This window comes from Diospyros lotus, chromosome 1, assembly GCF_014633365.1.
Source record: "Diospyros lotus cultivar Yz01 chromosome 1, ASM1463336v1, whole genome shotgun sequence".
Taxonomy (NCBI): domain Eukaryota; kingdom Viridiplantae; phylum Streptophyta; class Magnoliopsida; order Ericales; family Ebenaceae; genus Diospyros; species Diospyros lotus.
The window spans coordinates 36,394,057-36,421,871 of NC_068338.1; the positions used below are offsets into that span (position 1 = coordinate 36,394,057).

The 27,815-nt window shown below is 38.1% G+C and overlaps 1 protein-coding gene across 5 annotated transcripts; it reads left to right on the plus strand.

The window, feature by feature from the left end:
• The first annotated feature begins 927 nt into the window (after positions 1-927).
• LOC127810145 (cullin-1-like) lies at positions 928-27,125 on the plus strand. 5 transcript variants are annotated; one of them, XM_052349446.1, is made up of 20 exons: positions 928-1,073; positions 2,438-2,599; positions 2,759-2,858; positions 3,306-3,491; positions 3,691-3,738; positions 3,829-4,032; positions 4,117-4,194; positions 5,193-5,282; positions 5,387-5,467; positions 5,607-5,666; positions 5,863-5,892; positions 16,277-16,363; positions 16,453-16,602; positions 16,679-16,734; positions 23,454-23,574; positions 23,674-23,835; positions 23,937-24,080; positions 24,161-24,379; positions 24,481-24,648; positions 26,475-27,125. In XM_052349446.1, exons 2-20 carry the CDS (start codon positions 2,466-2,468, stop codon positions 26,574-26,576), a joined length of 2,220 nt encoding a protein of 739 aa, XP_052205406.1. In that variant the 5' UTR covers positions 928-1,073; positions 2,438-2,465; the 3' UTR covers positions 26,577-27,125. The 5 variants fall into 5 exon arrangements, with proteins under 5 accessions (XP_052205406.1, XP_052205397.1, XP_052205390.1 ...); XM_052349437.1 differs by having other exon boundaries at positions 946-1,105; XM_052349430.1 differs by having other exon boundaries at positions 970-1,164.
• The last annotated feature ends 690 nt before the right edge of the window (positions 27,126-27,815 follow it).

Below are 27,815 nucleotides of genomic sequence, written 5' to 3' on the forward strand. Positions count from 1 at the left end.
ATTTTGAGTTATTTTAAAAAATATATATACAACTAATATGATTTTAATTTAAATTGAATTTAACCATATCATTAAGTGATGGAAGAAATACCGTTATCTAAATTCCTCCTATTTTGAAGAAATATAGCTGACGATTATTGAGTTTTGTCTTATCCGCTTCTACTCTATCGTCATCCTTCAAAAATTTAATTATTTATTTATTTATATATATATATATTAATAATTATACGATAACATACTATCATTTAAAAATTCGAACATCGTTAGGGTTTATGGCTGAATCACATAGATGTTGGACTTTAGTGGTTGACTAATAACAACTAACTACAGACATTATATATACATATATATATTTATCTATAATTAAGAAATAATACAAGAGATAAAAAAAACAAAGAGATAAATTATCTAATTACATTTTAACTCGTTATAACTTATTAAAATAAAAATAGTTCCCTTATAATTTAACCTAATCTCAAAATGTGTCAATATAATTTAATTATAATTTAAAGTGCTTAATTTGTACTTAAAATTTATATATCCCTATTTAATGCATTTATTAAAAACATTAAGTACACAAAATCATATTTGTTAACAGTCACACATATTAATAACATTTACTCAAGCATTACAAAAATATTTATAAATACAAAAGAAGGCAAAAAACCAGGGATGAGTCAAAAAATAAAATTCACAAGGTATATTTTAAACTAGTAAAAAAATTAGAAGAATGTTAAAAAATAATAAATTCCAATTTTTAATAAAAATATACTCTTCTCTCTCTCTATATATCCTTAACACTTAATATTAACAAAATATAGTTAAAAAAAAAAAAAAAGAAGAGCATCGTAATGGATAACAAACAACAATTTCACCCAAGTTCGTACATTTCAATGATTAAAAAAACAAAATCAGAAAAAGAAAGCAGATTTAAAAAACCACGGTCTATGGCACCGCCCTCCCCCAGGGGGTAAACATCATAAGTCCACATCGTAGACTGCGGGCCTATCTCTCTTCGCCTCTTCCCCTTCCCCTTCGTCGTAGACTGCCCTCCTGCAATTGCGATAGACGAGGTTAGGTTTCTTCGCACTGTCCACTCAACCGGGTAACTAACTCCATTACTTGCAACGCCGAATTACACTGATTCGAGAGCACTATCTTGTGGTATGCGTGTTTTCTAATCTCTACTTGCGTGCTATGATTCGCTGTCCGTGCATCAAGTATGTACGCAGCTCGCTCTCCACTATATTACGAATTATGTGTTTTTTACTCTTCTTACGAACTTCTAGTTAGCAGTTGATCGTGAATTCGGCGGGTAGAAACTAGGTTTGGGAGTTGTTTTTCGCATTTCATATGTATTGAAATTGTCAGTGCTGACTTACTATGACCATTGGCCTCTTGTTGTGTGCCTGAATGGCCAGATTAGGGCAATTTAAAGTGTGGTTAATGGGTGCAGCCGTATATATTGCTATATTTTATACCCAGCTTGCCTGTGTGCACTTTAAGTAAATATGCAATACTTGTAGACAGACCAATCATCAGGTCGCTCCATTGCCATCTATAGGGTTAGGGTTTCTCTGCGTTTCCAGAACTGATTATTGATTTTAGTCTCAATCTCTGGAATCTTTTCTGCAATCAATTGTTTTCTGGGGTCTTAACTACTCTCCACGACTTGGGCTCCTGCACAACAGGAGCCCGTGAATTTGAAATGCCATATTGCATTGATTCGTGAGCACGTCTTGTTATTTGTGCATGTTTTGTAATGTTTACGTGCATCTATCTTTACCTGTGCTAAGTTGCATTGAATGTGTATCAAGTATGTGTGCAGGCTTAATATCGAATATATTACAAATTACGGGTTTTTGTTTATTTTTATGAACATAAAGTTAGATGGTATGTGAATTCAGTGGGTAGAAATTAGGTTTAGGAGTCACCTCTTGTGCTTCATATGTATTGAAATTGTCAGTATGTGCTTACCATGGGTGTTGGGCTCTGGTTACGTGTCTGTATAGCCAATTTAGGGTAATTAAAATTATGGTTAATGGTTTTGCCTTATTGCAAGATTTTGTGTGCACCTCGTCTGTGTATGCTATTACTAAATATAGAAATAGGTTGAAATGGTCATTTATTGTTTCTTCGTCAATTTAGAATACATACAAAGTTGCTGATGCTATTAACATGCTAGTATCCACGCTTACAGTTATTGTTGCACAGAACTAGGGATTTATATTACCTTGAGCAGTGACATTTTTTTTTGATTAATAGTGCATCTAATGCACCACCTTTGTGGTCTTTAGCTATAGGTTGGCACAGGCTCCCTGAAGGAAAAATAGAAAAATGAAAAAGGGGAAAGCTCGTCATATTATCAGAGATGTCTGTTATATTATATTGTGCACTTTTTAATTGGATGTTTGATGTTCCAATACTTTTATTGCAGATTTTAGTTTGACTTGATTGGTTTGACAATGAATTATCACAAGACTATTGAGTTAGATGAAGGATGGGACTTCATGCAGAGGGGAATCACAAAGTTGAAGAAAATTCTAGAAGGTTTGCCAGAATCACAGTTCAGCTCCGAGGACTACATGATGCTATACACGTATCCTTTATCTTTATATTTATTTATTAGTTTTGCTGATAGACATGCACTGTTTTTTTATAGTTGATCCTTTTAATAATGCAATCGAGGAGAAAAGGTAGAAGGATGAAAGATTCCTTTTGCGTTTTATAAGTGAAATCTCCTTAATTATTATTACAGCACCATATACAACATGTGCACCCAGAAGCCCCCTCATGACTATTCTCAGCAGCTCTACGATAAATACAAAGAGGCTTTCGAGGAATATATTAATGCAATGGTGAGGGAATTTATGGATCATTACTTTAGTTAATTCAGAATGGTGATTCTTATGCACACCATATTGTTGCTTTACTGTAACAGAAATTATGACATGATGCTATCTCGTAATACAAATTAAACACATGTTATGATAAAAGTCAGTTATCTGCATACTAGGATGAAAAGTAACTGGGATAACAGTAGTGTGGTTATATGCGTATGGTGCTTCTCCATATTTAATTCTTTTGACAGTTATCTTCTTTATATTAGGCCCGAATTTTCTTTTTTTTCGGTTCTTATTGAGGGAAAAATTTAACTTAGAAACTATCTGCCTATTACTTATCAAAAAATGCAGCTACATAAATTAGTCCCATGATTGGTTTTAGGGAACAAAAGATTTTTGCGGTTTTCCAACATAGACCATCCTTGCTTTTGTAACTAAATATTGAATTGCTTTCTTTATTAGGTGCTTCCATGCTTAAAAGAAAAGCATGATGAATATATGTTAAGGGAGCTCGTAAGAAGATGGGCAAATCACAAGGTTATGGTCAGGTGGCTTTCACGGTTCTTCCATTACCTTGATCGCTATTTCATAGCAAGGAGGTCACTTCCTGGTCTCAATGAAGTTGGACTCACTTGCTTTCGTGAACTGGTTTGTCAGGAGTTCAAGCTATATTCTACCATTTGTCACATTTTAGTGATTTGTAATTCTCAAGTTACAGTGGCTCAGTTTTGCCAAAGTTACATTATGCCATCATGTTGCAACCCCCCCCCCCCCCCCCCCCGGCGCACAATCCCATATGCGTTTTTATACTCATGATTATTTTTCTGCTTGTTTATTTGAAATTCAGGTTTACCAGGAGTTGAAAAGTAAAGTCCGAGACGCAGTTATTGCACTAGTAAGTTCCCTGCCTCAAGAATGGAGTATGGTTCATTTTTTTTTCCCGATCAATAGTCAATTGACATTTGATCAAATGCTGTTGGATCAGATTGACCAAGAACGGGAGGGAGAACAAATTGACAGAGCTTTATTGAAGAATGTTATTGATATATTTGTTGAAATTGGAATGGGACACATGGAATATTATGAAAACGACTTTGAAGTTGACATGCTTAAAGACTCTGCTGCTTATTATTCTCGGAAAGCATCAAATTGGATCGTTGAAGATACTTGTCCTGATTACATGTTGAAGGTGAAAAAAAAATAAGAACATTTATACAGTTTGCTAACTAAGATTTAATTTGGATGGAATTTGATACTTTCATTCAAACAACAGGCTGAGGAATGCTTGAAAAAGGAGAGGGATAGAGTGTCCCATTATCTGCACTCAAGCAGCGAGCATAAGTTGGCTGAGGTAGATTCTTGATCTTGTATTGTATTAGATGTCAGTTGGTGGTTATTGTTACAGTTAATTTGATGTCTTCATTTGCATGTGGATGGCTATAATACTAGTTTTCTTCTATGACACAAAATGTTGGGTATCTAAGTAGCAAATGAGCAAAATATGAATGTAATTGAGAGGAAGATGTTAAGGTAAATGTGTGCCCTTAAAATAGAAGACAAAACTAAAAAAGAGCATATTCATAATCGTGTTGAGAGTGGCGCTTATTGGAGATACGATACACGGTGGGTGATTAAGATGATTTCAAAATGTGAAAATAATAACTAATGGATGCACTGAGAAAAGTGGATGAAATAGAAGAAGTTTACAACATGTGAAGGAAGACAAAAAAATGGTGAAAACTTCTTAGGCTAGGCGTGACATGGGATGTAATAACTTTACTACAGATATGGTTATGGATATAGATGATTGGTTAACTAAAATACATCTAGCCAACCCCATCCATTCAGATTACGGTTTCGTGGTGTTATAGTTGTTATACATCATTCTAAAAGTCTGACATATGGAGACAAATGTTTAGTTTACAGATGATTATCATTGTTATAAATCAAGCCTAAAATTTAATAAGGGATGCAAATCTTGATGAACTTATGGCCATATGCTTACTAATTTTCAGAATGGATGATAAATATTTCTTTATACTTAAATATTCTGTTATAACATTGACTGTAAAACATTAGATACATCATGACAAACTTATATAAAAAAACAATAATTCATGGTTGTGAGCCTCTTTTTTCTTTTCACTTATCAAAGAAAATGAATTAAATTCTTTATTATTTCACCTTTTGGATGGAAAACTTCAGTAAGGGTTCCACATTTTTTTTCACAGAAATTTATTTGTGACATCTGTCAATTACTTTTAGTCTCCCCATTCTCTTTCTCTTTTTGATCTTGTTCTTTGTATCGGATGTTGTTGATATTCAATAAACTTCTTTACCTTTATGTAGAAAGTGCAAAATGAGTTGTTGGTGGTATACAGCACCCAACTGCTTGAAAAGGAGCACTCTGGATGCCATGCATTGCTTAGAGACGATAAGGTATCGTTTGGAATTTCATTGATTCTTTTTTGTATAGAAATATGGATACCGTTACGTGGAATAAAGCCATACATGATTCTTTGATCTTTTTCTCCTCATCTTAGGTGACGGATCTCAATAGGATGTATAGACTATTCTGTAAAATTACCAAAGGCTTGGATCCAATTGCAAATATATTTAAACAGGTCTCTTTCTATTTATTCTTCATCTTATTCCTTATTATTTTCTTTTTTGATATTATTATTGAGCAAAAGAAGCCTTCTGGATATCATTGTCATTGACTCCTCCTCCTCACCGACACTTGGTGTGGGTCTCTTGATGCAGCATGTTACTGCTGAAGGTACAGCCTTGGTCCAACAGGCTGAAGATGTGGCAAGGAACAAGGTTAGAGTCCTACATCTTTCCCCGTTATCAGTAATTATCCTTGTTCCTGTTAGATACAAGGTGGGAAGTGATAAATGAAAAGGAATGAATGCTAAAGGACTAACAGTAATAGAATTTCTTGTATATTTCTTGGCAACTTTAAGCTGATCTTCGTTATAGATTGCCTTAGTCAAGTACTAACAGTTATTTTTCGCAGTCAGAGAATGCTGTTGGTGCACAGGAGCAGGTAAAGCCTTCATAGCTAATACATTATGTCACTGATTTAGTTGCAGTTGTAAAACAATGAAACTAATGGGTTCATCTCTTATTCAGTGTAGAATTAATTGAGAGAAGAGAATAATCCTCAGTTTCATTTGATAGTGCTCAATATATACATGATTAGGAGATAGAAGTCCTACCTAATGTACAAGTCTAATCTATCTATAAGTACAAAATCTAATCCATTTAAATTTACAAATTATCTATCTGCAAAATAGAAATAACCAGCTAACTAATAGGAGAGATATTTGGCCTTATCTCTAGCTTTAAATGCTCTGAATATTTAGGAGCATTATCTCGGATGTAATTTCCTGATAATGCCACTAATTTCATTTTAATTCTCCACACTCCCCCTCAAGCATGGGCTGAAAAAATGTTGTTCAAACCTAACTTGGAGCTCAATTCATAAAAAATTCTTTTCAGTAGAGCTTTAGTTAGGATATCCGCCACTTGATTATTAATAGGAGTGTAGACCAGCTGAAACATCCCTTCTTCCTACTTCTCTTTAATAAAATGCCGGTCTATTTTAACATGTTTTGTTCGATCATGATGGACCGAATTCTTCGCAATGCTGATGGCAGATTGATTGTCACATAACATTTGTACTGGTTTAGGGACAACCACTTGTAGTTCTTGAAATATTCTCCTCAACCATATTCCTTCACAAAACCCTTAAGCCATAGCTCTAAATTCAGCCTCTGTGCTACTCCTAGAGACCACATACTGTTTTTTGCTGCGCCAAGTGACTAAATTCCCCCAAACAAATGAGTAATACTTGGATGTTGACCTCTTATCACAAATTGGACCACCCCAATCAGCATCACTATACACTTCTATTCCTCGATTGTTTGTTTTCTAGAACATCAAGCTTTTGCCAGGAGTCAATTTCAAATACTTTAAGATGCAGTAGATAGCCTTCATATGGACTTCTCTAGGATCATTCATAAATTGACTCACACAACTTATTGAGAAGCTTATATCCGGTCGTGTATGGGATAAGTATATTAACTTTCTCACCAATCTTTGATATCTTTCTTTATCAACCAGTGCACTTTCTTTGCCAAGATCTAACTTTGTAGTTGAATCCATAGGTGTGTCAGCCGGTTTGCAACCCAAAATTCCGGTTTCTTTTAGTAGGTCTAGAGTATACTTTTTTTGGGATACCGAGATGCCTTCTTTTGATCTTGCAACTTCCATACCTAAGAAGTACCTTAGATTTCCTAAATCCTTGATTTCAAATTCCCTTGCAAGCATTCCCTTGAGATTATTTATTTTAGGCTTGTCATTTCCGATAGCAATAATGTCATCCGCATATACTATTAAGAATGGTCAATTTACCTCCCAATGTATGCTTGATAAACAATGTGTGATCAGCCTGACTTTGATTGTATCCTTATTGTTTGATTGCCCTTGTAAATCTCTCAAACCAAGCTCTAGGTGGTTGCTTGAGTCCATAGAGAGATCGTTTGAGTTTGCACACTTTATCTCTCGTGTGATTGGTTTCAAAGTCATGATGGATTTCCATCTAGACTTCTTCTTTTAGAGTCCCATTTGAAAATGCATTCTTCACATCTAGTTGGTGAAGAGGCCAATCTAGATTTGCAGCTAGAGACAATAGGATCCGGATGGTATTCAACTTTGCCACTAGGGCAAAAGTCTTTTGGTAATCAATACCATAGGATTGAGTGAACCCTTTGTCATGACCCCGAGGATCCCCAAGGATAGAGTAATAAATATAATAGCATTTAGCTTTTATGCATTACTATACTTTTTAATTTCCTTTCTTCTTTCTGTTATAGCTATTTGTTTTGGCTATAGACAGTTATAGTTACTGCTATAACTACACATGGGTGTATGTGCAATGCTGTGAGGCTATATAAGCCACAACTAGAGAGGATGGAAGGCATGCTTGAATTGAATGAATTCTTAATTCTCATTTCTCTCTAAGACTTCTCTCAAATCTCCCTCTCTTTCTCTCGTTTTTCCCCTAAATCTTCTTCTCTATACTGTTCTCTCTTAATGCCCTCCCTCAATTCCTTCCAATCCTCTTTTAACCTATCACGAACCCTAGGTTCGTGACACCCTTTTGCTACTAGCCAAGCTTTGAAACGGTCAATTTGCCCATCTTATACTTAATTGTAAATATCCATTTGCAACCAACATTTTGCTTTTTAGGAGGTAGTGTGGTTATGTCCCATGTTCCATTTTTCTCTAAGGCATTCATTTCATCAAGAACGGCTTGTTTCCACTGTGGTTGTTGAAAGGCTTCTCTAATTGTGTTTGGCACCTGCACTTTATTCAAATTGGATAAAAATACACAAAACTTTGATGAAAGATCCTTGTAGGATATGTAGTTGTGTATTAGGTGCTGAGTGCATGATTTTACTCTCTTTCGTAATGCGATAGTCCAATCAATGCTTTCATCAGTAGGTGTACTATCCAAACTTTCCCAAGCTTTTCAACACTATCACTTAGGAGAATATTAGGGTTAGTATCTTGCTCAATTCGAGAGCAGGAGTGGTGTTCTTTCTCCTGTTGAGACTTCCTCCGAGAATAAACCTGAAATTCTTTGGTAGAAGGCTAAGGACTAATGAAAGGACTTGTAGGAGCAGGGTCCAATTGGTTAGGCCGCTGATGGGTAGGTTCTAGTTGCATAGATTGCATAGGATCAATTTGCTGTTTAGGCTGCATAGGATTAGTGTGTTGCTGAGTTTGAGGGCTCAGGCTTGCAAGAGTTTCCCAAAACTGATATTCTTTAGAATTGTAGGAATGGATCTCCCCCTAAATAGTAGTTTTGGGATAATAGGGTTAGTGTTCGAAGAAGGTTACATCCATGGAGTTAAAAAATTCACTTATGCTTGGGAGAGTAGCACTTGTAACCTTTTTGATGAGGAGAATAGCCAATGAAGATGCATTTAAGGGATTTAGGGTCGAGTTTGCTTTGAAATTGTTGGTGTACATGAACAAACACAGTACATCCAAAGATTTTAAGGGGAATATGCGACAAAATCCGAACGTGAGGATAGGATTTGAGGAGGGTGTGGCTCAGTGTTTGATGGTCTAGAATATGTGAGGGCAATCTATTAATGAGGTAAGTGGCCGTGATAATGGCTTCACCCAAAAAATGTTTAGGAACATTGGTGGAAAACAACAAGGATCGAGCCACTTCTAGGATATGCCGATTTTTTCTTTCGGTTACACCGTTTTGTTGGGGTGTATCTACACACGAACTTTGGTGTATAATGCCATGGTTTGAAAGATAGGTTCCAAGGATTGAAGAAAAATATTCCTTGGTATTATTTGTTCTTAGGATTTGAATTTTGGCATTGAATTGTCTTTCCACCATAGAATGAGACATTTGAAAGATAGGGCCAACTTTTGATTTTTTTTTCATAAGAAATACCCATATAAGTCAGGTATGGTCATCAATAAATGAAACAAACCAACGAGAACCCGTGATGTTTTTAATTCGAGAAGGTCCCCATACATCACTATGAATCAATGAAAAAGGATGTGAAGAAGTATAATTTTGACTAGGATAGTTATTCCTAACATGCTTGTCAAATCTCTATTCTGACAATGGACTCTCCCGTAATTCATAATGAATTGCGCGGGAATTGTGAACCGAAAGAGAAGGAATTACCGTGAAAGAGAGAGAGAAAGAGAGAGAATCGAGAGAATAAGAGAGAGGAATTATGAATTTATGATCCAATTGTATTCAAAGACATGCTACTCTAGTAGCATGTGTTGGCTTATATACCCTCCTCAAGGAGTGGCGCTAACATTTGAAATACATGCATGCAGCTAACTACCGAGTTTCTACATACTTCTATACTTCTAACCGCTTATATCCTTTATTACAATGTTACCCCCTTCTACTAATAGGCTATTACTTGGTTGCCCTCACCTGCTCTTATCAAATGACAATTTAGAGTATTGACAAATTTCACAATGCAATTTATGTGGATCTTGACTCTTAAACAATGATGGGAATAATTTCCTAAGATAAACAAAGTTTGGATGACCTAGTCTATAGTGCCATAACATGATTACACTATCATAAGTAGTAGAAGAAATAGAGAAACAAACAGAAAGAACTGTTGAATAAGTGTTGGACTGAACTAGGTTGCCTCTAGAGTTGGTCTTTGTAAGAAGATAGAGCCCCAATCCTGACTCAGCACTGCTAATCATCTTCCTCGAAGTCCGTTTCTGAAATTCACATACATTCTTTGAGAACTTAGCAATACAATCTAAATCAAATGTCAATTTACTGATAGATAATAGAGTGCAATCCAGATTAGGCACCAAAAGAACTTATTTCAGCACAATATCCTTAGAGAGAGCAATGGATCCGGTTCCCACAACCCTTAACAGTGAGCCATCTGCCACCCTTACGGTCCAATTTTTGTTACATGGCTGGAAATTGGATAGGGGATTGATTTGTCCCGTCATGTGATCTGAGGCCCCTGAATCAATTATCCAAACATTAGATAAATCTCTCTTAGTGATAAGGGCATGTAGAAAAGTACCTTTGTGGGTTATAAATCCTGATTCTATAGTAGAGGACTGATTGATTTGAGTCTTTCCAAACATGGTTTGCAGCCATTCCATCTGTTCCTTACTAAACAATATTGGTGCCGTGGCTGCAGTGGGCTCCTCCATAGATACTAGGTTGCTCTTACTCATTCTCTCATGTGCTGGCTTCCAATCTGGGGGTTTGCCGTGTATCTCCCAACAAGTATCCTTGGTATGTCCTGCTTTGTGACAACGATCACACCATGGTCATCCTTTCCTCGGTTTGAAATTCTGTGGAGCACTTCGGGTGACTAGTGCTGACTGTTCTAGATTAGATGTTGCAGGTTTAAGCATGATCTTCAACCTGCTTTCTTCTCTTCGAACCTCAGAAAAAGCTTCTTGGATACTTGGCAGAGGTTTTGTACTGAGTATCCTTCCTTTAACACCATCTAGGCTCTTGTTCAAGCCTATTAAGAATTTATACAACCTCTTTTGTTCCACAATCTTTTTGTACTTTGCAAAATCTTCTGTGCACTTTCATTCAATGTTATCAAACTTATCTAGTTGCAGCCAATATTTGTTGAAGGAATTGAAATATTGAGTCACATGAGATTCACCTTGTTTGAGATCGTTAAGCAAGCTTTCAATCTCAAACAATTCAAGGGTGTTTTCAAAATGTGAATAGGCTTCTCTAGCAGCCTCCCAAATATCTTGGGTTGTATCATATAAAAGAAAATTCTCTCCTATATCATTCACCATAGAATTTATAAGCTAGGACATTACCATATTATTCTTAGCTTTCCAACTCCGATATGTAGGATCTTCTTCCTTTGGTTTGGTTGTTGCTTCGATTAAGTAATCGTCCTTCCCCTTTGTCATAACCCCGAGGATCCCCAAGGATAGAGTAGGAAATATAATAGTATTTAGCTTACATGCATTACTATACTTTGTAATTTCTTTTCTTCTTTCTGTTATAGCTAATTGTTTTGATTATAGGTAGGGGTGTCAACGGTTCGGAATTGTCCGGTTCTATAAGAATTCAGTAACCGAACCATTTTTAACGGTTTCGAAAAAATAAGAACAGTAACCGAATCATTACATATATAAAACCAAACTATGACCAATCTGTCACACCGGATCGGTTTTGGTTCGGTTTTAGTTCTATCCAATTAACATTTAGCTTCTGAACATTTTTGCAAAATATGAAATTACAAACAAATTTGTTAATTAAAATAAGCCCATAACTTCATTAATGCTTCAAGTCTTGAAGTAAAAGTAGAACAAAATAATTCATAGACTACCTCATTAAATGAGATTACATCGACCATTTAGTATAGCAATAGTGCATAAAAGCCTAGAAATAAAAGAGTTCATGAATCTCGCTAGTTTCCTAGGAAGTTATACTATTTATGTGTATGTATATATATATATACCCAAAAAATTATAATATATATAAGTATAATATTGGTTCCGGTTCAATTCGAACCACGGTTTGAAAAAAAAAAAACCCAGTAACCAAACCAAATATATCGGTTCTTAATTTTTTAGAACCAAAACCTAACTATTGAACCATAAAACCAATCCAAAAAGCACGGTTTGGTCCGATTCACCGGTTTTCGGATATTTTTTGACACCCCTAGTTATAGGCAGTTATAGTTATTGTTGTAACTACACATGGGTGGACGTGCAATGTTGTGAGGCTATATAAGCCACAGCTAGAGAGGATGGAAGACATGCTTGAATTGATTAATGAAAATCTCATTCTCTCTCTAAGATTTCTCTCAAATCTCCCTCTCGTTTCTCTCTTGTTTCTCCCCCCTTTCTCTCAATCTCTCTCCCTCTTTCTACTATTTTTCCTTTTCAATTCTGACTTCTTCCCCCAATTCCTATCACAACCCTAACCCACCCTAGGGCGGTGAATTTCGACACTTGTTGGGAGGGGAAGTAGGTCAGGCGAGTCCTCCGACCAGTTCTTGGTGGCTCTGAAGGTGGCAGAATAGGTCTGGGTCTCGGCTAAGAAGTGCGACAATTCCGGTATCTAATTCCAGCAAGGCTCGTAGCAGTTGGGAGTGGAGTTTTGAAGGTAGTCCTAAGCTAGTGAGCCTCAGCCATTGAGTGGCGAAAGTGTGGTAGAGCAGTGGAAGTGTGGTGAACCCTGCTGAAGTAATCGAGCAGTGGATTTTCCATGTTTGAGATTTAAGTCAAAAGGAAACAAGGTTGATCGGAAATTGACAGCAAGCAGTCTAGGCTGTCTAGGGTGCATTTCGATCGATTATTGGCTGTGATCTCTATTCGGAATTTGAAGGTGATTCCTAGAGCAGTTTTAGTGATTCTCAATTGCTGTGATTTCGATTGTGATTCTCGGCTGGCAGTTAGACAATCTAGAGGACTCTAGAAGGTCAATCAAGTCGTTGTAAGTGTGCGATTTTTTCAGCTGTTACAATAGACTTGACCTTGAAGCATAACAGTGGCTGCAATTTGCCACTTATTGGATGAATTTTAGAGGTGATTGGGTGATGCAATTACATAAAGGAAGTGTGGGGATTCAGGATGGACAGCGCTTCGATTTCTTGGCCTATGGTTTGTCTAACTCGTGAGATTTCTACCATATGGGCAAAGCCTGCATGAGACCATGGGAGCCTAACTTGCAGTAGAAGGATGCTACATTTTTAGCCGAAGGTAGACATCAGGGGAAGTTTGGCCAGAAGCCTTATGCATCGGAAAAGAAGTTGGAGAAGGGGATCAACCAATTGGACAAGGGAACAAGGAGTATGGTACATGAATCGAGCAAGGAATTCGGTCGGATGCTACATGAACAATTGTAGGAGTTTGCAATGATACTTACTAAGAAGTATCATTACAGTTTCTTGGTAGAATTATTTGAGGATTATCATGGAAGTTTTAGTAAAGAATACTTCCTTAAAACGAAGCTGCCGAAGGAGAAGTCAAGATTATGGAAGAACGATTCATTGCTTACTTTAGATTTTGGGCTAAAAAGGAAGTATTTTGATTTCAACAGCAATAACAAGAAGGATGACTACAATATCGGAAATGGTATGGGTGGTGAATGGCATTATCCAAAGGGAATTGGTAACAATTAGATGGATAGGACAGCAGATGCAAAGGTATCATTGAATATTTTTGAAAAAGAAGTTCATATAGAGGAAAAATCCAGCATACACAAAGAAGAAGAGGTTGCTGGACTGCCGACATGGAAACAATTAAGGTTGTTTTGCAGCCAAGGGAAGAGTTAATACATTTGGATGTGTCTAAGAAGGGTTGGCTGGTCACACTCGCAGAAAAGAGAGATGTTAATTTCTCTTTCATTCAAGGGAAATCTTCTACGAGTTATGACTCTGAAGGTAGTTCTCTCCACCTACAACAGATTCAAAGTGGTGGGGAATTTTGGAAGCCAATGGTAGCTGGGGAAAAGCTAAGGGAGGTAGCTGAAGAAGTCAAAGGTGTTATCGAAGAGAATAAGACTCCCACTGCTATGCTGTTTTTTACTTCCATTGGCAAATCTAAGTTGTTGTCTATTGCATTGAGGGATGAATCGTTGGCTGGAATTGAAGTTGTAGCAGCTCCTAATCCTAATGCTCACAAACAGCCTTGGTATGAGTATCCATGGCAAGTCTACAATCCTCCATTGCTGCATTTTGAGGATGCTGTTGATATTTCTACAACAAAGCATGGCTGTGGGTTTAAAAGGAAGACAATAACTACAACTATGAATGTAGATCTGCCACCCTTGCTTGTATTCGACAATAATGAACTACTAATGGAGGTCACGAACATGGATAGTCTTTACGTTGGACTCCAAGTTTCAACTACTAAGTATGTTTGTCCGGAAGTTGTTGATTATGTTCATAGATGGGAGACCAAGCTTGATTGGATAATTATTATCGGGAGTGGTTGTTTTGGGCTTGAACTCGATGAAGTTTTCCCTATGGAAGTTTTGGGTCAACTTAGGCTTGAAATTGATCTTGGAAACCTAAGAATGAAGATGAAGAAGCCTAGAAGGAGAAAGATGGAAAGAGAAATGAAACAGATTGAGAGAGTTGGTATTGGGTAAGAGCAGTGACCAATTGTTGAAGTTCTTGAGGACAAGAACTTTCTCAAGGAGGGGGGAATTGTCATGATCCCGAGGATCCCCAAGGATAGAGTAGGAAATATAATAGTATTTAGCTTACATGCATTACTATACTTTGTAATTTCCTTTCTTCTTTGGGAGCAAAAAGGTGAAATCCCTCACCCCGGGGGCCCCCGCAGCTCAGCCCCAAGATTTTTGCGGGAGGGTTAAATCATGGAATCCAGGACCGAGGTTCGAACACGGGACTTATAACTGACTATATAGCAGTCTATAGTCCAAGGCCTCTTTGGGAGCAACTCGTGCTCGTCCTCAACCTCTGGGCTATGCCCGTGGGGGCAATTTCCTTTCTTCTTTCTGTTAGTCATTGTAGTAACTGCACATAGGTGCATGTGCAATGCTATGAGGCTATATAAGCCGCAACTAGAGAGGATGGAAGGCATGCTTGAATTGATTAATAAAACTCTCATTCTCTCTCTAAGATTTCTCTCAAATCTCTTTCTCGTTTCTCCCCCCTTTCTCTCAATATCTCTCTCTTTCTACTGTTTTTCCCCTTCCTTCAATTCTGATTTCTTCCCCCAATTCTTATCACAACCCTAGGGTTGTGACACCCTTCCCACATATGAACATCAAGACCGATTGAGACCATTATAGGTAGTTCTGCCCATTCAATTTATATCCAATGATAGTGAACATATTATTGTCAATAACTCCTTGATTGTTGGTGGGTAAATGGATAATTTTGAATGATTGAGGACTCTTGCCGGCCATGTTGACGAGTAGTGAAAAAAACAAGTGGCTGAAAGGAGAAAAACACTACAGGAGGAAGGGCGAGTAGTGGTTTATCAGAAGAGGCTTGGGAGTGAATCAAAACTCAGCTTTGATACCATGTAGAATTAATTGAGAGAAGAGAATAATCCTCGGTTTCATTTGGTAGTGCTCAATATATACATGATTAGGAGATAGAAGTCCTACCTAATGTACAAGTCTAATCTATCTATAAGTACAAAATCTAATCTATTTAAGTTTACAAATTATCTATGTTAACCTAGATCTCACCCCTTAATATGATCACTCAATCCTCAACACACACCCGATCAATCTCTCAATCTCACAATATAATAGAGAAGATACAAGGAATGCATCAAGAACAGTAAAGAAAACACAAAACTTATCCTGGTTCAGTCTCAAATGAGACCTATATCTAGATTGGCTTTGCCCTTAGCTTTCTCCACTATCTTTGAATGATGATACACGATTACATGTGCCCTATAAACCCAACTCTCTCACAGCCCATAAAATTTGAAAGCTATATAGAGTTGATACCAGTAAGATATACCCTCTTTGACACAGTACATACTCGCACAAGATAGAATAAAAATCACAATGAAAGCTGATCACAAAGCCTACCTTCCAACCCCTATTTATAGGCTATAGAGGCGGAATAACTATCCTGACCGACTGCCCCTAAAAGGTAGTTAAAACAGAACCGGTCAGCCTTCTAGAAATATATTCTTCTAGAAGAATTTATACATAAAATAAATCCCTTACATTTCTCTCACATTAATACTCCTAATCTAGTACAAATGACTTTTAACAATCTATCTGCAAAATAGAAATAACCAGCTAACTAATAGGAGAGATATTCGGCCTTATCTCTAGCTTTGAATGCTTCGAATATTTAGGAGCATTATCTCGGATGTAACTTCCTAATAATGCCACTGATTTCATTTTAATTCTCCACATTCAGGTTTTTGTCAGAAAAGTTATTGATCTGCACGATAAGTACATAGCATATGTGGATTGTTGTTTTGCAAATCACTCCCTCTTTCACAAGGTATGTTCTGAAGAGATGATGAATTGGGTTTTTTCTTTTTCTTTATTTTATTTTGCCCATAAAGTTAACTTTCATTGCTTCTTCCCTAGGCCCTGAAAGAGGCTTTTGAGATTTTCTGTAACAAACAAGTTTCTGGCTGTTCAAGTGCTGAGCTACTGGCTTCCTTTTGTGACAACATCCTCAAGAAGGGCGGGAGTGAAAAATTGAGTGATGAGGCCATTGAGGACAGATTAGATAAAGTAGCTTTCTTGTTTCTTCATTTAAATTTCCTCCTTTGCGTGGAATTATTCTGCTAATCCTAATTCATTTCTGCAGGTAGTGAAGTTGCTTGCTTATATTGGTGATAAAGACCTTTTCGCCGAGTTCTATAGGTCAGTTAGCTTCTTTTATGTTTCTTATGTTTTCTTGCAAGGGGCTGTCATGTGCTTGCTTAATGCACTGTATACGTGGATAAGGGAGGTAGTTATAGGCTGATATGCCTTGCACTTAGAGCATGCTATGTGTACCTATACTTTGGTGGCGATGACTTTGGGCATGAAAGGATTCCCATGAGACTTGGGGAAATCAGTATAAATATAAATTGATCTCACCCTTGGAAGTTATGAGAAGATTCATTAATTCAATTTTGAATTTCTCCCTCCAATTTTCTGTCAACTCCCCCCCCCCCCCCCAATCATTCTCTCTCTACCCCTGGTCTACAGAATTCTCTCAAGGATTCTCATTAGATCCTTAAGATCTGACAATTTTGGTATCAGAGCTCATCCTAGGCCAAGGTGGTTCATTGTGAATTCGACTCGATGGTTGAGGGAGCTTAGATAAAGAATTTGGAGTCACAACTGCAACAGTTCGGCTCAACAGTGGGCGACTTGCAAGCTTGCGTGGATTAGTTGGAGATCGGATCTAATCAAAACCACGAGGCAATCATTTCAATAGATTGAAAGCTGGACGGAGCGGTTTCTCAGATTCGTGAGGAGGCCAGATCAAGGAGCAATTGCAAGGGTTCATGGTGAGGTTTGCCAGGCATAATTCGGTAAGACTCTCTCCTGACTTTCCTCCTAGGTAGAGATTTGACCCGATTCTACCCAGACACGGGATGAACCAGAGGGCACTTGGAACCTTCAAAATTGGAGATGATCCAATGGAGGTAGAGGAGAATGTAATGGGGCGTAGGCAAGAAGTGCCAGTGGTGCACAACCAATCTAGATTCCCCATGCCAAGGCTAGATATCCCAATCTTTGATGGGATGAGCCCCAAGTGGTGGATTAGAAGGTGCGAGATGATGTTTGAATGGTATGGAGTCCTAGTCAATAAAGGGTGGCCTTAGTTGCAACCTTCCTTCCTCAACGATGCAGGAGATGCTGGTACCAAGGGTGGTCCAAGGTGAAAGAGGGCTATCAGTGGGCCGAATTTGCAAAGGAATCAAGGTCTGGTGGACATAGTGGAGGAATTCAACAAGATTAGACATGAGGGACCTGTGTTAGAGTACCAACTCAAGTTTGAAGAATTGAAGGCACTCATGTTGAACCATAACCCCCACCTCACTGAAGCTTACTTCGTCTCAAGCTTCATAAGCGGCTTGAATGAAGAATTGAGACCAATGGTGAAGGTTTTACAACCTAAGACTCACAAATATGCAGCAGAAAGTGCAAGGTTACTTGAGTTAACAGTAGAAGCCCTATTAAAGAAGCAAAGGTTGTTGGTTAAGAGTGGAGTTCACAATGTGCTGCCACCAGGGGGTAAGGGCTTTGGTAAGGAAGTAAGTAGAGGGGTGCATGGAGTTACGAGTTTGGCACTACCGGCTCCTAATACTCAAGGAGGGAAGGTGATAGAGAAGAGGAGGTAGGCCGGGCTCTGTTCCTGGTGTGGGGACAAGTATTTTTTGGGCCACTAATGCAAGAAGCAATTGCTTCTACTAGAAGGGGAGGAAGGAGATGAAGCGGGAGAGGAGGAAACAACTAATGTGCATGAAGGAGCAGAGGAAGATAATAGAGAAATATCATTGCATGCATTGAGAGGGCTGGCTAATAGTAAGATAATCGAGGTGGAAGGAAAGGTAGAGGATTGCACATTGAGGATCTTGATTGATAGTGGAAGCACCCATAACTTTCTAGATGAAGGGACAACTCGGAGATTGAAGTGCACCTTGGTTAATACTCAACCCCTAATAATTATGGTGGCTGATGGTAACAAAGTGATGAGATGGTTAGCCTACGTAGGTTCTGTTGGGAGATGCAGGGGGAGGAATTTGAGGCTGACCTATGGTTACTCAAGTTAGGAGGATGTCATGTCGTTTGTGGGTGGATTGGATGAAGCATGTAAGTCCAATCTATTTTGACTTCAACAAGATGGAGGTGACATTTGAGAAGGAAGGTAAGAAAATGATCCTCAGGCAGTAAGGAGATGGGGCTATGTAAAATGATTACGGGGAGACAATTACAAAAGATGTTCAAACAAAAGATGACTCAGATGGCCCTACTGTTTTCCATCCAGGCCATGGAAGGAGTGGAAGAAGAAGGCTAAGAGCTGGGGAATGACCTCATGCTAATTGTCAGCAACCTGCCCCAAGTTGAATTGGAGGTAAAACAACTTGACCTTCTTAATATACTTTTAGTTGAATTTGAGGATCTTTTTGTGGAACCTAATTCCTTACCCCCTCATAGGACCCTCGATCATTCTATTAACCTGAAACCTAACACAGAGCCTATCAATGCTAGAGCATACCGTTATCCCCCCCAACCAAAAGACAAAAATAGAAATCCCTGATTCGACCAAGCCATAGTCCCTTTGCATCCCTTGTGTTGGTCAAAAAGAAAGAAGGATCATGGCGTTTTTGTGTGGACTACTGCCAATTAAATGCCATGATAGTTAAAGACAAATTCCCTATTCCCTTCATTGAGGACCTATTGGATGAGTTGAAACATGCTACTATTTTTTTTAAACTTGACCTCCGATCGAGCTATCACCAAGTCAAAATGAAGGCACAAGACATACCAAAAACTGCCTTCCGAACCCACTAGGGCCATCACGAATTCTTGGTAGTACCCTTTGGTCTTACCAATGCCTCATCTACATTTCAATCCTTGATGAACCAGATATTTGAGCCCTACCTAAAGAACTTTATCCTCTTCTTTTTTATGACATACTCGTGTATAGCTAGACCTTTGAGCAACGCCTTACACACCTAAGGACTACATTTGAGATCCTCTGAATCAATCGATTGTATATCAACAGGCCAAAAATTGCCTTTGCACAAGGGCAAGTGGAGTACCTGGGGTATATTACTTCGAGTAATGGTGTAAGCACTGATCCAAGGAAGGTAGTAGCCATGATCTCATGGCCAAGGCCTACTACCCTTAAGGCCTTGAGGGGATTCTTGGGCCTAATTGACTATTATAGAAGGTTTGTGAAGGATTATGGGGTGATAAGCAGGCCACTCACAATTACTGAAGAAGGAAGGTTTCAAGTGGGGCCCCAAGGTTGAGACAACCTTTGAGCAATTGAAGAAAGCTATGAGTGAGGCCCTGGTGTTGGGGTTACCAGATTTTACTAAGACCTTTGTAATGAAGACTGATGCATGTGGCACAGGTATTGGGGCTGTTCTAATGCAAGAAGGAATACCCCTAGCGTTCATCAGTCAAGCACTGGTCCTCAAACACGCAAGCTTGAGCATTCATGAGAATGAGTTTTGGTTGTCCTAATTGTGGTCAATAAGTGGAGGCATTACTTGGAAGGGGACTAATTTGTGATCAAGACAGACCACAAAATCCTAAAGTTTCTGTTGCAACAAAAATTTGTGATCAAGATAGACCACAATAAGAGGGTGTTTGGCTGAGCGGTTTGACCGATTATAAGCTATTAGTTTAGCTTATAAGCTGTCAAGCTTCTTTTGTTAAGCTTTTGGCAACACCAAAAAATTTAAAAGCTATACAGTTTAAACACTAAAACCAATAGTGTTTGGAAAAAGCTTCCCCCCAAGCTTTTCCAAAATGTTGCCAGCTTCTTTTATGCGTTGACGGAGTAAATTACCTATTTACCCTCAAACAAAACACCAATTTCCAACCTATATCCTTCTTCAACCCTCTGCAATCTCTGATCCCTCCCGTTGCCAAACCCTTCTCTGGCCGCCACCGTCGCCGTTGCTTTCGCCCCCACCGTCGCCCTAGCCCATCATCCGTTGCCTCTGTTGCCTTCATTACTGCCTCCTCTTGCTAGGGGTGTTCAAAAAAACCGGTGCACCGCGGAAACCGGCCAAACCAAACCGAACCAAACCGATCCGATCGGTTTTTTTTTTTGACGGTCGAAAACGGTTTGGATTTTGTCCAAACCGCGTGGTTTGCAGTTTGGACAGTTTGCGGTTCGGTTTTAAACCGAACCGCCCAAAAAAATAATAATAAAAATTATTATTATAAAAATCTAATAATTGGCAACCCATCCTATTTATTTTTTACACTATTTTGTCTTTATTTTTTTGCTCCTATTTATTTACATTTAATTGTCTTTATTTACCAATATTTGTGTCTTTATTTACCAATATTTGTGTCTTTATTTACCATTTTTAAATATCTTTTCTAGTGATTTTAAATAGCATTTCAAACCGCGGTAAACCGCACCAAACCCAAACCAGACCGCGGTCTGATTTGGTCGAAAAATCGCACTAGCGGTTTGGCTTGCTGAAAATGATTCAGACCGACCAAACCGCACTGCGAACATCCCTACCTCTTGCTGTCGCCCTGCGTTTCTATTTACTGTTTTATATATATATCACATATATATTGAATTAATATACATATATAATAATGTATATAATATATATAATATATGTTAAACATATATTGAATTAATATATGTTAACATTTTTATTAAAAATTAATATTTTTATTAATTTTATTTGCATTATTCAACATGTTTATTTTCGTCTTTTTGTCAAGTTCTAATAGCTTATCAACTCTTTCAAACCAAACATATAACTATTAATGGATAGCTTAAGAATACATTTATCCGAACACGTTATCAACTTAAACGCTATCTAACTTTTAAGTTTTAGATAACTTAAAAGATAAGTAGCTTTTAAGCTACATTAAAAACGCTCAGCCAAACACCCCCTTACAAAAAAAAAAAGGGGATGACCAAGCTAATGGGGTTAGATTACATCATATAGTACAAGAAAGGGAAGGAGAATATTGCGACCGATGTGTTGTTAAGGTGTTAGGAAGAAGGGGCTTCTACAACTACTATTGTTCTGGTGCCAGATTGGTATGAGGAGGTTGTTGCAAGTTATGAGTTGGACGAGCAAGTTAAGGGTCTGTTGGAGCAGCTAATTCTGGAGCCCTCAAGTAAAATGGGGTATACACTAAAGAATGGTTTGATTAGAAATCAAGGAAGAATAATAATGGGGGTATGTAAGACACTTAAGGAGAAAATATTGTAGACACTACATGAATCCGCTCTCGGACGACATTCAGGGATACAAAACATTTACCACGTGATCTCAAGGTGTTCACCAGTCTCCTTTGGCAAGCACTGTTGAAATCTTTAGGGGCTAAGCTAAGCATGCCTTTAGCCTACAACCCCCAAATCGATGGGCAAACTGAGAGAGTCAATCATTGTTTGGAGACCTACCTAAGGTGGCTATGCTTCCTACACCCTAAAGGCTGGCACAAATGGCTCTCTTTAGCCCAATGGTGGTACAATTCAAGCCATCCTAGCTCTATCTGGATGTCATCCTTTGAAGCCTTGGTTGGCTACAAACCGCCCCTCCTACCGGCCATCCAAGGTACTACCAATGTAGTAGTAGTGGATGCCCACCTCCAACAAAGATAGGAGGTCTTATAGCAACTCAGAAAAGAATTAGCCACTGCCCAAAATCGAATGACGTGGATAAAGGGAGAAATGAAAGGGTATTTACAGTGGGGGAGGAGGTCTACTTGAAGCTAAGACCTTCATACCTTAAGGCTATGACTTTATGTCCTCTTTCAAAACTGAGCCTGAGGTACTATGGACCTTTTCCCATTATAGCCAAATTAGGAAATGTGGCCTATAAGCTTCAATTACTAGCGAATACCCAAATTCATTCGGTGTTCCACGTGTTGTTACTCAAAAAGTTTGTAGGGGAGCATGCAATGAGCCCCAACCTACCATTGGGCATTGGTGACAACAACCCTATAGTGGAGCCGATGGCCATACTAGATAAGAGGGTCATTTACAAACAGGGAGCCCCCATTACTTAGGTGCTAGTGAAATGGTCCAACCTCCACTCAGACAACAATATGTGGGACTATCTACCAGATTTGCTCAAACAATTCCCTAGGGTTGCTAAACTACTCTACATTTCTTGAGAACAAGAAATTTTTCAAGGGGAGGGTAATTGTCATGTGCCTGCTTAATGCACTGTACATGTGAATAAGGGAGGTAGTTATAGGCTGATATGCCTTGTACTTAGAGCATGCTATGTGTAACTGTACTTTGGCAGTTATGACTTTGGGCAGGAAAGGATTCCCATGAGACTTGGGGAAATCACTATTAAGTATAAACTGATCTCATCCTTGGAAGTTATGAGAAGATTCATTAATTCAATTCTGAATTTCTCCCTCTAATTTTCTGTCAACTCTCTCTCTCTCTCCGTTGATCATTCTCTCTCTCTACCCCTGTTCTATTGAATTCTCTCGAGAATTCTCGTCAGATCCTTAAGATCTAACAGGGGGCATTTTTTTTAAAGTTAATTACCTCCTCTCATGATATACATGTGTGCATGTTTGTATGTATGTATATGCATATGCATTATGTGTATATATTGGTATGTAAATACATTTTGGTGGGAAGAAGGTAATTTACTAGTTTTAGTATAAATAGGAAAATGACTTACGGATTTTGAATGGGTATGCCATTTTCCTCTTTTTGAGGCATAAAAATATTTTTCATGTTTTTTTTCATCCAAACACTAGAAAATGGGTAAAATATTTCCTCAGAAGCTATTTTACTTATAAACAAACAGAGCCCTAGGCTTGCTATATTGTTGTTGTAATTACCTCCTCCTCTCATGCTTTCTCAAGCAGGTGATTTAGCACTTATTTCTGGAATTGTTTGCTGGCAGGAAAAAGCTATCTCGTCGTCTGCTTTTTGATAAGAGTGCTAATGATGACCATGAAAGACTTATCCTTACAAAGTTGAAGCAACAATGTGGAGGACAATTCACCTCAAAGATGGAGGGAATGGTCTGTGTTGACTGCTCAAATATAATTTCTCTTTCTTTGCATGTAATTGGTGTTTTTACTGATTCCTTTTCTCTTTTTCTTTTTATTTTCTTCATCCAGGTTACTGATTTAACATTGGCTAGGGAAAATCAGAACCATTTTGAGGAATATCTTAGCAAAAACCAACATGTAAATCCTGGTATTGATTTGACTGTTACTGTCCTTACCACTGGATTCTGGCCAAGTTATAAATCCTCTGATCTTAGTCTGCCTGTGGAGATGGTAATGCTTACTACCACCACCACCGTATTCTTATTAGGGGGAACATCACATGTACTGTTGAATTAAGATGTTTCTAACTTATTTCCTGCCCATCTCTCTAGGTTAAGTGTGTTGAGGTTTTCAAGGAATTCTATCAAACTAAAACAAAACACAGAAAGCTCACATGGATTTATTCATTGGGTACTTGCAACATAAATGGCAAGTTTGAAGCAAAAACTATAGAGCTGATTGTGGGAACTTATCAGGTGATTTACATTTATGGCATCCTCCCATATGCACACCTCATGGATTCGAATGCCCTTAAAAACTTTTTGGCTGTTTTCAGGCTGCAGCTCTTTTGCTATTCAATAGTTCAGATAAACTAAGCTATTCAGAAATCAAGACCCAATTGAATTTGGCCGATGATGATTTAGTAAGATTGCTCCAGTCTCTATCATGTGCCAAGTACAAAATTCTTAATAAAGAACTGACAACAAAAGCTGTCACCCCAAATGATTCCTTCGAGTTCAACTCTAAATTCACTGACAGAATGAGGAGGATCAGGGTTAGACACACACTCTCTATCTGCTATTTCCTGTTGCCTTCCCTCCACTCTCCCCTGTTTGATGCATTTAGATGACGTTAAACTTTAATTTGTTCAATCAGATTCCTCTCCCACCATTGGATGAAAGGAAGAGGGTGGTTGAAGATGTTGACAAGGATAGGCGTTATGCTATTGATGCCTCAATTGTACGCATAATGAAGAGTCGGAAAGTTCTGGGTCATCAACAACTAGTCATGGAATGCGTTGAGCAGTTAAGCCGCATGTTTAAGGTATGTCAGTGCTACATATGTGAATACAAACAAAAAATTAAAATGAATGCAATGTAGGAAATTTCAGATATCTATTCTTCTATTATTTAACCAAACACTTGATTTGGTGTTCAAAGCATTGAATTTCCGCCTCACCCACTTGAACACAGATCTCTTCTCAGCTTTCCACGAGGCAACCTCTTTGCAGTGGACCACCTCTAGCATTTCTCTGTAAACCACCATTCAGCAAGCAACCAGTAATCCACCACCCTCTAGCTTTTCTGCATCCAACAAATACACTTTCCCATCAAAACACCACTCTGACAACTCCCTTGCCAATCATCAACCGGCAACTCAGCTTTGGGATCTTAATCATCATTTCTATCAGATGCCTTAAAGTACCTCTCTGACATCACCAGCAAAATCCTTTCCTCACCCTGACCACCGGTCACTTGCATCCTCCTCATCACATTGACATAACAACCCCCAGGCCCCCACTCCTTCCCTTCATGAAATCAATTTCCATAGTTTCTCTTACACATATTAGTGATCTAAAAATCGGCCTAGACGGCCGCCGTGATTATGGCCTAATTGGCCCCCTTAGGCACCGGCCCAGCTAATCGGTACCAGGCTGCGCTTAGTCGGCCAAGGCGGTCGCCTAGCCGCATAAACCGCCTGGGCCATTATGGCCTAATCGGTCGTCTAATCCATTTTGTATGTTAGGTTTTTTGTTTCCCCTTACCCCTTCTCTCTCTCTCGCGTACCATCGCCGACCGTCTCTTGCGGAGTCGCCATCGCCGCTTGCCATTTCTGTCTCAGCCTCTCTCGTTGCACGCTACCGCCGTCTCTTGTGGAGTCGCTGTTGCTGCTTTCCATTTCTGTCTTAGCCTTTCTCGTCACACGCCACCGACCATCATTCCACTTTCTAGTTTTTGGTTCTCTCTCTCATCTTCCTCAGGCTCCAGTAAGCAATAAGAAAGCAGCAAGCGTTGCTACTTGCTGCCTTGGGCGTCAGCAGAAATGTTTTACCAAAATGTTTTATATAAATATTGTTTATATATATATTTATATATATAAATATATATAAGTTTCTGATTTATATATATATAAGTTTTATTTGTCCTTTTAACTTTGATTTGTCTGAAAATAACATGAAATTACATTAAAAACTTAAAAAAAAAAAAAAAAAAAACAGCACTCCGCCTAGGCCCAGTTTTGCGCCCGACTAGTGCCTAGTGCTTTTTAGAACACTGCACATATAAGAAACCTAGTCAATAGGATGGCTGAAATCCTAATCAAGCTAAATTGATGTTATTAGTACTATTTGCATTCTTATGAGTAAATTAGTTGTTGATATTATTATTATTGTCAATCAGATGCATTCTTTTTTGTTTTATTAATATTTGAAAGTGGGCAAATTAGGAATTTTGGTTTATTTAATGACTACTTGAAAAATAATTTGGCTCCGAGATGACTTTTAACTTTATTATAATAGAAAGTCGATCTGTAATATTTCAAGAAGAAAGGATAGTCCATGTTACAATTTGAAATGTGAAGGTTTTCTTTGTATTCCTTAGAATTGCTCAAGTTTTTCATTGGTGTAGTAATTCAGCCAAAGATTCTTCACCATCATTGCATACTAACCACGCAGATATTGATGCTCAATGGTGGTTAGTATTAGTTGAGCAATTAGTTTTGAGCATAAAAGAGGACTTCTTGTGGGCTAAGCTGCTAGTTCGGGGTAGAAATGTTGGGAAGAGCTTTATACCGTAATGAACTTTGATGGACTTGTCTGGGTTATTGTTTCTTGTGAGCAGAGTTTATTGATGTGCTATGTGCTTGTGCAGCCTGATTTCAAGGCAATCAAGAAGCGGGTTGAAGATCTGATCACTCGGGACTATCTGGAAAGAGACAAGGAGAACCCAAATTTGTTCCGGTACCTGGCCTGATGTACTGCCTGTTGATCTTGAAGTGGCAGAGTCTTTAGGACTAGAGAGTGAACATATATAGCATAGTAGTATTGCAAACTTAGTTGTCATGGTTTCAACAATTATGGTGATGCTGTTAGTTGGAAGGAGGCTTTTGTTTGACGATGTCCCTTGTAATATTGATGGCTGACAAGGAGGAATTCAACTGGAAAACGCTTAGAATGTGTTTACATTTGCATTTAGGCTCCTTTTGTTTGGAAGAAGAACATCTGTCTGAGAAAAAATGGAGCTTTAATTTCAGGCAATAGGTTTCCCCGCTGATTAGAAGCCAGTGGTTTTGTAACAGAGAACTAAAGAAAACAACAATAGAAGTCAAGTCAAGCTGAAGAAAATAGAGCAACTGGCAGCTTTGTTGCATCTTATGCAATTCATCATACAACTGTAAGTCTTTTCTTCTTCAGACATCTTATGTTGGTATTTTATTATTCTGATAATTCTATAAAACTTTATTGCCAAATTTGGAGTATTAGAAAGAGTAATAATGTTTCTAATCCCGCAACTTATTTCCAAGTTTTTTTCCTCTGGGTTTGTTATTCGCTTGGTATTACACTTCTTTTACTATGATGATTGACAATTTATGTTACTATGACAATTTTAATGAGACAAACTCTCTTCCCAATGAGCTATTTGCATAAGCTGACTTTGTGTAAGGATCTTGTGCACACGTGAAGGCTCAGCTCAGCTCAGCTCCTCGTGGGAGGAGTAAGTTCTACAAGTTGAATTTTGCAAAATCGTGTCTTGTTGCCTCGCAAAATATGGAGGAGTACTCACTTCTCCCATTGTGGGAGCGAGCGAGCGAGTTTTTCATTCAACTTATATTTTTTCAAGAGCATGTTTTGTTCAGTTTGATTTTTAGTGTGGACTGCCTAGGTGTAAAATTTGTAATATTTTGTTAAATAGTTTGAAATATGTATTTTGTTAATTTATTTTAAAATTACAATATTATTAAAAATTTCTCACAATTACCGTGTGTGGGGGACCCACCATCCTGACTGTTCATAATGTGATAAATAGGAGGTGACAATTTTTACTCAATTTGAGTATATTTAACAAATTTCATTCAATTTTATTTGATTAGGGATGAGTACGAAAAGGCATTAATTTTTTCAAGAGCGCTCCTTTTCTTCCATCTGTGTTCTCTCTCAAATCTTTTTTCTATTTTCTTTCTTCATTGCTAGGTGGTTGCATGGTGTGATTAGG

What these genes read in the sequence shown, in the direction of transcription:
- LOC127810145 (XM_052349446.1), top strand. Translation starts at nt 2,466, where the DNA reads ATGAATTATCACAAGACTATTGAGTTAGATGAAGGATGGGACTTCATG. An exon ending in GTCCTGATTACATGTTGAAG is followed by an intron (nt 4,033 to 4,116) that starts GTGAAAAAAAAA and finishes TTCAAACAACAG; the next exon opens with GCTGAGGAATGCTTGAAAAA. An exon ending in AGTTAAGCCGCATGTTTAAG is followed by an intron (nt 24,649 to 26,474) that starts GTATGTCAGTGC and finishes GTGCTTGTGCAG; the next exon opens with CCTGATTTCAAGGCAATCAA.